At 35.4% G+C, this 11457-nt stretch overlaps 1 protein-coding gene across 3 annotated transcripts in view; it reads right to left on the minus strand.

The window, feature by feature from the left end:
* USP47 (ubiquitin specific peptidase 47) overlaps nt 1-11457 on the minus strand; it is a 118868-nt gene that overhangs the window by 59638 nt on the left and 47773 nt on the right. For all 3 annotated transcript variants that reach the window (XM_011954280.1, XM_011954279.1, XM_011954278.1), the window contains 2 exons: nt 7203-7341; nt 1747-1843 (listed from right to left, as the gene is read on the minus strand). In XM_011954280.1, coding sequence (XP_011809670.1) covers nt 1747-1843; nt 7203-7341 — 236 coding nt within the window. The remainder of the gene's footprint in view (nt 1-1746; nt 1844-7202; nt 7342-11457) is intronic.

An 11457-nucleotide genomic window follows, 5' to 3' on the forward strand; every position in this document is an offset into this window, starting at 1 on the left:
TCCTTATACCTAAAAAGAATGCCTGGTATCACTGTGTAGTAAGTGTCCAATACATGTTAGATGATGAATAACCCTGGCTATGCTCTTAATTTCCCCTACAGTGCCGTAAATTTACAGTCTACTTTCCAAGTATTAAAACAGATGGTTAAACAAGTGTCCATGATCCCCGTTCCTATGCATACTCTCCAAAACAGGCATATCGTCCAGCTATCTGGTCTGTGCTAGTTTTGAGAGCAGGCTCTGAACTCTATCTATTAACTTCATCCTCCAGTACTATGACAAAACTCTGGTGATGATCTCCTGGACCCCCCTGCAACACACTGTGCTTGTTGGCATCAGCTAGTGTACAGGCAGAATAGAGTAGTGAATCCTGGCATCTACTAGGTGCAACTTCTAGCAGTGTGCTTTCAGGCAAAGCTATTTCTCTGTGCCTTCAGTTACCTTCTTTATAAAATGCTGACAATAATAGCATAAAATTCATACAGTTACTATGAGAATTAAGTGAGTCTATACATAAAGTGCTCAGAACACTACCTGATACAAACAATAACTAACACTCAGGTAGCTCTTACTATTATTTACTTTCACTTTTGACAAGCCTCCTATCTGCACAGTGTATTCTCTTTCTTCTCAACCTGGCCAAACTACACCTAGCTTCATGACCTACCTGAAGCTTACTTTCTTCTCCAAGTTTCACCAACCTTTCTTCTCTTTAACCTCTAATGGTATTTGGCTGTCTTTAAATGTTATTTAAACCATTTCAAACATACACATATTGCTATTGTAGAAAGATTTATAAATTACTCAAGAACAAAGATCTTATATCTAATTCCCTCTCTATCCACCAAGTGCCTAGCATTTAAACACTACAGGGCGATACATGCATATGGAATGACAAATACATCAACTTTTACAAGTTAAGTTCAGATGACAAGCTGATAGATGAATTTAATGGTGATATAATGTTGTCTGAGCAATACAATCAGCAATATTAAAAGTTCCAAAAATAACCTATATACATATTTACAGTAATTTAAAGATGTTACTGGAAAGTAACACAAAAAAAGGGAAAAAAAATCAGTTTACTCATACTTAAAAGTATCCTTAAAAACTAAAAAATTATGTGTTTATCTTAAAGAAAATATCAAAGCAAAGGTGTGTTAAATGTGTCATAATAGGATATTCATAAAAATAAATGTCTGACTTCAGGGTTTACTTAAATATAGACTTCCTCCATAGAGCATTTTAAACCATCTGATGTATATGGAGTCTTTTAGAAACACACACACACACGCACACGCACACACAGGCACATGAAACAAGCTGTAAATATTGTATTTTAATTAGAAACAAAACTTGCAAGTTAAAAAAAAAAAACCTCTGGATTCTTAAATTGATAGGTGGAAGGAGAGTATGGATTTATATATTCAAATTATCTCAAAAGTAGTTATTTATTTCTTCATAAAGGGTGTTAAGGCTACGAGAGAGGGAAGCTTTTTACCCTATATATAAATCTTATCAATTTTATCCTTTTGCTCTCTATATACTTCTGATTCTCTCTCTGCACACATTTTCCATATACCTGTTTTTCACAAGATCTTTGTTATTATGTAAGGAAAGAAGTTACATCTTATGGTGTGAGAAATGCCCCAAATTTTAAAATAACTGCAAGAAGATAAATTTTGTTAAAGGCAATATTTTCATTCTTAAATCAATTTTATTTATAAAAGTTTTCAGAATACTCACTTATATAATGCATTCCTAAATTCAGGAGTCATAAAAAGTGTCTGCAAAAGGCTATTCAAATAGCAAGTCATTGCTTGGTTTACTAGTCCCACATATCCTTTAAAGAGAAAATACAAATATACATTAATCAGTATTTACATTAAAAATAACAAAAACATAGTAAGAATTTAATTCATAGTAAAGATTCAGAGGTTAAAGTTACTACTCATTTGGAAATTATTTCAATTTGTTCAATAGCACCTAAGAAAAGATCCCTTTTCTAATATGTGCTCTAAGTAGGCTTTGTTTTGCAGAAAATGTCAGGATACCTTGTTATAGTTATGTCCAGAGATATACATGGAGATTATATGACATTAAATAACATTTCAAGGGTAATATGTTTAGTAAAGTATGTGTTACTGGCATAGACATAATCTTTTTCCCCCAAATCTAAAAGTTTAAGCATATTAAACTTTTAAACATATTAAAACTAGATTATAATGGAAAAGTATAAACATATTCCTTTAAATAGCATCACACACATCCAATGTAGAAAGACTACAAAGAACCAGTTATCCCTGTCATTAAGTCCTATAAACCAATTTCTGTAAGAATGAATAACATACAAGATAAATTCACTACATGCAAACTCACAAAAGCTGAGACTCTAAGTAATGCAGAGTGACTTCGTCTGTTTCCACAAGCCTGTCAATGAAATTCTATAGATCAGCATGCTGTGCAAAGGGTAATATGGATCCCACACCATCTGTGCTTGTATGATTCCAAGAAAAGACCAAGTATGGTAGCTATCTGCTTTTCACTTTGTACTAAGGTTCAAACTTTTATTTTTTTCATCTTTATTTTAAGAACCGTGTATGCATGGGTGGTTTATATCTTAATCTACATCACTGTATTATTTTAAAATGCTTCTATTCCAGACTACTCCCCACTTGAGTTGTTCTCATAGGATCCTATATTTAATTCATATTAGAGCCTTTATCTCACTGTTTTGTAATGACCTGTGTGCTTATATGTCCTCCCCATCAGACTGTGAAAGCAGGGGTTGAATCTGATTTCTCTCTCTCCTATTACTTAGCACAGTAGCAGATGCACATGAGGAGGCAATGTGTATGACTTACAAGTAACACAAGTTTGTATGGTATCTAACCTGATTATTAATAATAAAAAACATTATTTCATTAGTTCATACAAACAGATCCTTTCCCACAAACAACAGCACTTTGGCCAGGAGACCAGGTTGTTCTGTATCTTTTTCTGAGCTGAGGCTGCCCTGGGATTTCCCTTCTTCTCCGTCCTCCTTCTCCCAATTCCTCAACAGTCTGGGGTAGAACCAATCTACTTGGAGCCTTACAAGGTAAATGAATACTATTATCATCCTTTGTGTACATACACATCAATCATGTATCACTTGTTTGTGACCTTGTTTCCCTTTACTGGGCTTAAAAAAATGTTTCGGGGGTAGGCTTGAGAAGAGAAGAAGAGAGTAATGGCAATTAATTTTTGCCATAGCTCTTTATTTTACCATTAGCTATAAAAATCACATATAACTCTATGATCTTTTGTACTTGATTTGGCACCATATTTAAACAGAATGAACACTGTGTCACATAAATGTACTATTTTCCAAAAGTATGAAGATTTTGGCGACACTATTAAAAGTGCTAATGAATTACCAGAAACCTTTCTCATTAGGCACTGTCTAAATCAACAAACTTCAAATGGCAGCTATTAACAAGTGGATTCTACATCTGAAATAGTTATGAATCAATATTTTTAGTATAAGTCAGTAAGCAAGAAGAATATAAGAACATACACCATCCAGTAGAGGGCACATGCAAAAAGAAATCCTAAACAGAACCAACCACTAGGAAAGGAGAAATCAAACAGGCCCAGTGAAGTAGAATCAAATAGGCCAACTCTTGAAGTAGATAAAAAGGTTGTTAAAGAAACTGGCCAAAGACAGGTATCATGGATTTAGTTTCTAATCACTTGTAAGTTCACATTAGCCTTCCATCTACTCCTTATTTCTCTCCCACCCACCATCTCCTATCAACAGTGGCTACCAGTGGGACGTGGTAGGAAAGAGACAGGAAAGAGTATGTTGAGTACCCAAACCCATTGCTTTACTGAAAAATGTGTTTCTAGAGCCCCAAGTTAAAATCATGAGAGCACTGTCTAATAAGAACATTTCACACATGGTGCCAAAATTTATAACAATTTCTTAAGGAAAATGCAAACTCAGTACTTTGATAAAATAATTTTATCTGATAAAATAATTTCTGAACACAACCCCTGATAAAATAATTTCTGAATATAACCCCTTTGGAAGCTTATAGAGTAACTCAGAAAGGCAGGACCTCTAGAACACTGCAGGAAAATGTACAGGTAGGGAAAGGGAGTGAAGCAGAGGTGTGTGAGGAACAGTAAATGTGAACAAAGACTATGATTACATGGCAATGTATAGCAAAGACTTCTAAAAATATTTTTTAAAGTAAACTTCAACTTACTAATATAATTTCTGGAAATTTTTATCTTTAGGAAATAATCAGAGATGAAAACAAAAATGTATGTATAAGAATGTTCATAATAGTATCAGTAATATTAATAACTATAGTTTAAATATCTAAACCTATACAATGAAACTATTTTTCAGCCATTTAAAGCCCCATATTAAAATACTATTTAATAACATTAAAAATTACTCCTCATATAGTATTAAGTGAAAAACATTGATTAAAAATCTACTCAGGATTCTCCATTTTCTGAAAAGTACACATATAGAGGAAAGATAAGATAAAAATATGCAAAATTGCTAGAAGTGATGCTAGTAATACTGTAAATTATTTTCACGTTTTTATTTTATAGTAAGACAATGACATGTATTATATTTGTATAATCAAAGAAAGAGCGTTTTTAAAAAGCATGTCTCAGTCTCAAGGAATTCACAGGCCTCAGAGAGCCACAGGAAGTTGAAGTTAGTACACAGCACAAAGTAGGAGTTCTGTAAATACTTGGTGCAAAAATGACTGAATCAACTGTCAGAAGACAAGGCAAATATCGCAAGAATCTTGATTTGTTAAATCTGGAACTCTCTCACAGTGTTTCAGTTATCTCAGAATAATCTAGGGTGCTTATTTAAAACAAAATGCAATTTCTTCCAGGCTACTACAGAGCAGCTGTATCAGCATTTTGGGAAGTAATGCCTTGGAACCTACATTTTTTCTTTTTTATTTTTTTGAGACGGAGTCTTGCTCTGTTGCCCAGGCTGGAGTGCAGTGGCACAATTTCAGATCACTGTAACCACCTTGTGGGTTCAAATGATTCTCCTGCCCCAGTCTCCCGAGTAGCTGGGATTACAGGCACCTGCTACCATGGCCAGCTAATTTTTGTATTTTTAGTAGACACAGGGTTTTACCATGTTAGCCAGGCTGGTCTCAAACCCCAACCTCAGGTGATCTGCCGGCCTCGGCCTCCCAAAATGCTGGGATTACAACAGTGAGCCACTGTGCCCGGCCGGAATCTGCATTTTTAACAAAGTATCCCCAAAATTAATTTTTAAAGAAATTAAAATCTGAGAATCACTACTCTAGATAGTGTAATGGGAAACAGTTTTATTACCTCCTATTATCTGAAATCAAAGATAATTTTGTATTCTTTTTTATTGCGGTTGTTTGCTACAAAAAGTTCTACTGATAGAAAGGATCCTAAATACCAAACATAATCAGGTTTTACTATTATTTCCAGAACAAATAAACCACTAAAGCTGCACAATAACTAGATATGAGGAAATTATTCTAAATTCTAATTACAAAATACAGTAAATGAAAGATTACAGATGACATTAAAACAAAATCTGGAGTTGGGCACCATGGCTTTTACCTGTAATACTAGCTACTTGGGAGGCTGAGGCAGGAAGATCACTTCGAGACTAGCCTGAGCAACATAGTGAGACCTCGTCTCTACAAAAATTTAAAAGACAGGCATTGTGGTGCACACCTGTAGTACTAAGCTACTTGGGAGGCTGGGGTGGGAGGATCGTTTGAGCCTAGGAGTTCAAGGCTGCAGTGAGCTATGATCTTACCATTGCACTCCAGCCTGGGTGACAGAACAAGACCCTATCTCTATAACATAATAAAATTAAAAATCAGAAATCTGCAATGTAACACTATAGTGTTTTTTTTACACTGATATTTGTAATGTAATATTTAAAATCACCTCTGGTTTGAAGTTCTAAGAGTAAAGTTTCTGAAGCCATACTTAGCATGAAACACCATTAATGAGATATGCAATCAAAGGCTTCTCTGAACCCCAGTTTCCATTTCCTTCAACATAAAACATACTATTATTTTATGCATACTATCTATTGCAAAGATTTGTTTTAAGATGAAATAATATGTAAATTTATCAAGATTTATTCATTAAGTGATTACACAATCTTATATGTAAATAAACCTTTGCATAAAAAAGCCATTTTACTTGCTCAATAAAGTGAAAAAATTGAAAAATGTAGGCTTAATCGTATTCAGAAAAAAACAGAAATTTCAAAATGACACGATTCATTTCAAGCACATGATTAAACCAAAAGATAACACAACAGAACCATAAAATAAGCATGGCCCATGTGCTTCAAAATGGAAGTACTGTTAAAAGTAGACAACACAGACTTTCCTTTCTGGAGGAAGTCTACTTTAAAAATTTAAGAGTATAGTCAAAATAGAAAATTATTAAAAAGAAGTCTTGAACTTTTTTTCTTTTTTATTTGAGACAGGGTCTCAATCAATCACCCGAGTACAGTGGCATCATCATGGCTCACTGCAACCTAGACCTCCTGGGCTCAAGCAATCCTCCCACCTAAGCCTCCTGAGGAGCTGGGACTACAAGCAACAGCGACCATGCCCCACTAATTTTTTTATTTTGATTTTTGTACAGATGGTGTCTGGCTAGGTTGCCCAGGCTGGTTTCCAACTGCCAGGCTCAAGCAATCCTTCTGCCTTGGCCTCCCCAAGTGCTGGGATTATAGGTGTGAGCCACTGTGCCCAGGACACCTATAATCTCAGTTACTTAAGGGACTGAGGTGGGAGGATCGATTGACTCCAGGAGTTCAAGACTGCAGTGAGCCATTACCATGCTTCTGTGCTCCAGGCTGGGCAATAGAGCAAGACTCTGTCTCAAAAAAACCAAAGACAAGAAAAGAAAAAAGTCTTCCTTCAAAACATAATATTCGATAATATTTATATTATTATTAAATAGTTGCAGCAGCAATATAGTAGAAACAACAATGGGTTGAAGGAAAAGTAAACCACATACTTTTCCTAACTTTGTGGCTGCTAGCTAGTACTCCTGCTCTAGGTTTCAGTTTTCTTATCCATAAAACAAGAGGATTAGGCTTGAAATCACTAAGATTACTTTGGAGCTAATGCCCTATGATTTTATGAAAATACAACAACAAATCTTACCAGTTTCTGATTTATTCAAAATAGATGAGTAGGAGTAGCTTTGGCTGACATAATCACTGGTAGAACCCACAGAACCTTCTCTTGGAAGCGGACCTATAAACCTGTCATGAACACTGTCTTCCCCAGCACTGGAATCCTCCTAAAATGCAACATATTAAAATAGTTAGTAAATAGCAAATCTTGCTGAAACAATAGCACTCATCATTTCCTGTAGGAAGGTTTGAATGATGCCTGATACAAAACAATTTGGAAAGTTGCTCATGTCCCCTTCCAAAGTGTTACTTTCTAAATTTTCTTTCAAATTTTCTGTTTACATGAGAGAAGATTTTTGGTACTAATAAGTCTAAAGTATCATTGTACTCCTTGATGATACTATCAGTCATTTTTATATCATCCTTGCCAGGTAGGCCTAGCACACAGGGGACACACAATTATTGTTGGATGAGATGGATAGCTTCCTACTGTCTCCAACAAGAAACTTCATTTTAATAAGGAAGATGCTGAAAAGGATTAAGGGACATAAAAATGGCACAAGCAATTGGGACAGAATTAAAGAATTCTTATGTATTTAAAAACATGAATCCCTGTATTGTGAATCCAGAGTTCCCTAATTTAATAGTTATTTTAGATTTCAATGTCACTCGGACTAACCAAAATCTTCTCATGATGTCATAAAAATAAATGATGCAATTAATGAAGATCAGAGAGCATATTCTGTTACTGCTTCAGTACAGATGGACTGTGTTTAATTACTGTCTAGTGTCCAGACAGGCATTGTTATTCACAATAAACTTCTAAATGAAAAGCATCAAACAGAACAATCTTTCCTGAGCAGTGTCATTAAACAGAAGGATTCTGATAAAGTCCATAAAGCCTTAGATTTCTCAGCCTGTAAAAGAGTGAGGTAAATCAGAACAGGTTTTCTTAATCTTTTTTTGGCATTTTAATTTTTTAAACTCTTATTTTTTTCAACTTTTAAGTTCAGGTGTACCTGCGCAGGATATGCAGGTTTGTTACACAGGTAATGTGTGCCATGGTGGTTTGCTGCACAGATCATGCCATCACCTAGGTATTAAGTCCGGTATCCCTTAGCTATTCTTCCTGATGCTCTCCCTCCCTCTCCAGTGTGTGTTGTTCCCTCCCTGTGTTCACGTGTTCTCATCATTCAGCTCCCACTTACAAGTGAGAACATGTAGCGTTTGGTTTTCTGTTCCTGTGTTAGTTTCCTAAGAATAATTACTTCCAACTCCATCCATCTCCCTGCAAAGGACATGATCTCGTTAGTTGTTATGGCTGCACAGTATTCTGTTGTGTAAATGTATCACATTGTCTTTATCCAGTCTATCATTGATGGGCATTTAGGTTGATTCCATGTCTTTACTATTGTGAATAGTGCTGTAGTGAACATATGCATGCATGTATCTTTATAACAGAATGATTTCTACTCCTTTGCCTATATACCCAGTAATGGGATTGCAGGGTCAAAGGGTATTTCTGCCTCTAGGTCCTTGAGGAATGACCACATTATCTTCCACAATGATTGAACTAATTTACTCTCCCACCAATAGTTTAAAAGCATTCCTTTTTCTCCACAACCTCGCCAGCATCTTTTGTTTTTTGACTTTTTAATAACTGCCATTCTGACAGGTGTGGGAATGGTATCTCATTGTGGTTTTGATTTGCATTTCTCTAATGATCAGTAATGTTAAGCTTTTTTTCCATGTTTGTTGGCTGCATGTGTATCTTCTTTTGAGAAATGTCTGTTCATGCCCTTTGCCTACTTTTTAATGAGTCTGTTTTTTTTCGTGTAAATTTATTTAAGCTCCTTGTAGATTCTGGGTATTAGACCTTTGTCAGATGGATAGATGGTAAAAATTTTCTCCCATTCTGTAGGCTGTCTGGTCATTCTGAGAATAGTTTCTTTTGCTGTGTGGAAGCCCTTTCGTTTAATTAGATCCATTTGTCAATTTTCGCTTTTGGTGCAATTGCTTTTGGGGTTTTCATCATGAAATATGTGCCCATACCTGTGTCCTATATAATATTGCCTAGATTTTCTTCCAGGGTTGTGTATAGTTTTGGGTTTTATATTCAAGTCTTTAATCTGTCTTAATTTTTGTTTATGGTGTAAGGAAGGGGTCCAGTTTCAATTTTCTGCATATGGTAGCCAGTTCTCCCAGCACCATTTATTAAATAGAGAATCCTTTCCTCACTGCTTTTGTCTGGTTTGTTGAAGATCAGACAGTTGTAGATGCGTGGGCTTAGTTCTATTCCACTGGTCTATGTGTCTGTTCTTTTACCAGCAGTATGTTGTTTTCGTTACTGTAGATTTGCAGTATAGTTTGAAGTTGGGTAGCATGATGCCTTCAGCTTTGTTCTTTTTGTTTAGGATTGTGTTGGCTATTCAGGCTCTTTTTTGGTTCCATATGAATCTTAAAATAGATTTTTCTAATTATCTGAAGAATGTCAATGGTAGTTTAATGGGAATAGCACTGAATCTATAAATTACTTTGTGTAGTATGGCCATTAACAAGATATTGATTCTTCTTATCCATAAGCATGGAATGTTTTTCCATTTGTTTATGTCTTCTCTGATTTATCTGAGCAGTGGTTTATAGTTCTCCTTGAAGGTGTCCTTCACTTTCCTTGTTAGCTGTATTCCTAGGTATTTTCTTTCTGTAGCAATTGTGAATGGGAGTTCATTAGTGATTTGGCTCTCTGCTTGCCTATTGTTGGTATACAGGAACGCTAGCAATTTCTGCCACTGAATTTGTATCCTGAGACTTTACTGAAGTTGCTTACCAGCTTAAGCTGATTTTATGAAAATACATCATAAGACGATGGGGTTTGCTAGATATAGGATCATGTCATCTGCAAACAAAGATAATAATCTGACTTCTTCTCTTCCTATGTGAATATCTTCTATTTCTTTTTCTTGCCTGATTGCCTGGGTCAGAACTTCCAATACTATGTTAAATAGTAGTAGTAAAAGAGGGCATCCTCGTCTTGTGCCAGTTTTCAAGGAGAATGCTTCCAGCTTTCGCCCATTCAGGATTATATTGGCTGTGGGTCTGTCATATATGATTCTTGTTATTTTGAGGTATGTTCCTTCAATTCCTAGTTTACTGAGAGTTTTTAACATGAAGGGATAATGAATTCTATTGAAGGCCTTTTCTGCATCTTTTGAGATAATCATGTGTTTTTTGTCTTTAGTTCTGTTTATGTGATGAATTGCATGTATTGATTTGCATATGTTGAACCAACCTTGCATCCTGGGAATGAAGCCAACTTGATCATGTGGACAAGCTTTTTGATGTGCTGCTGAATTCAGTTTGCTAGTATTTCGTTAAGGATTTTTGCATCGATGTTCATCAGGGATACTGGTCTTAAGTTTTCTTGTTTTGTTCTATCTCTGCCAGGTTTGGATATCAGGATGAGGCTGGTCTCATACAAAGAGTTAGGGAGGAGTTCTTCCTTTTCAATTTTTTGGAATAGTTTCAGTAGAAATGGTACCAGCTCTTCTTTGTACCTCTGGTAGAATTCAACTGTAAATCTGTTTGGTCCTGGGCTTGATTGGTAGGCTATTTATTACTGCCTCATTTTCAGAATTTGTAATTGGACTATTTAAGAGACTCAATTTCTTCCTAGTTCAGTCTTGGGAGGGTATATGTGTCCAGGAATTTATCCATATTTTCTACTTTATGTGCATAGAGATGTTTATAGTATTCTCTGATGGTTGTTTGTGTTTCTGTGGGGGTCGGTGGTGATATCCCCCTTATCATTTCTGATTGTGTTTATTTGATTATTCTCTCTTTTCTTATTAGTCTAGCTAGAAGCTTATCTATTTTATTAATTTTTTCAAAAAACCAACTCCTGGATTTGTTGATTTTTGAAAGGTTTTTTGTGTCTCTATCTATCTCCTTCACTTCTGCACTGATTTTGGTTATTTCTTGTCTTCTGCTAGCTTTGGGGTTTGTTTGCTCTCAGTTCTCTAGTTCTTTTAGTTGTAGTGTTAGGTTGTTAACTTGACATCTTCCTAGCTTTTTGATGTGGACATTTAGTGCTATAAATTTCTTTCTTAACCCTGCTTTAGCTGCATCCCAGATATTCTGGTATGTTGTCTCTTGGTTCTCACTAGTTTCAAAGAACTTCTTGATTTCTGCCTTAATGTCATTATTTACTCGAGTCATTCGGGAGCAGGTTGTTCAATTTTGTAGTCATGTGATTTTGAGTGAATTTCTTTTTTTTTTTTTTTTTT

The sequence above is a fragment of the Colobus angolensis genome, unplaced genomic scaffold (assembly GCF_000951035.1).
Source record: "Colobus angolensis palliatus isolate OR3802 unplaced genomic scaffold, Cang.pa_1.0 Scaffold380, whole genome shotgun sequence".
Taxonomy (NCBI): Eukaryota; Metazoa; Chordata; class Mammalia; order Primates; family Cercopithecidae; genus Colobus; species Colobus angolensis.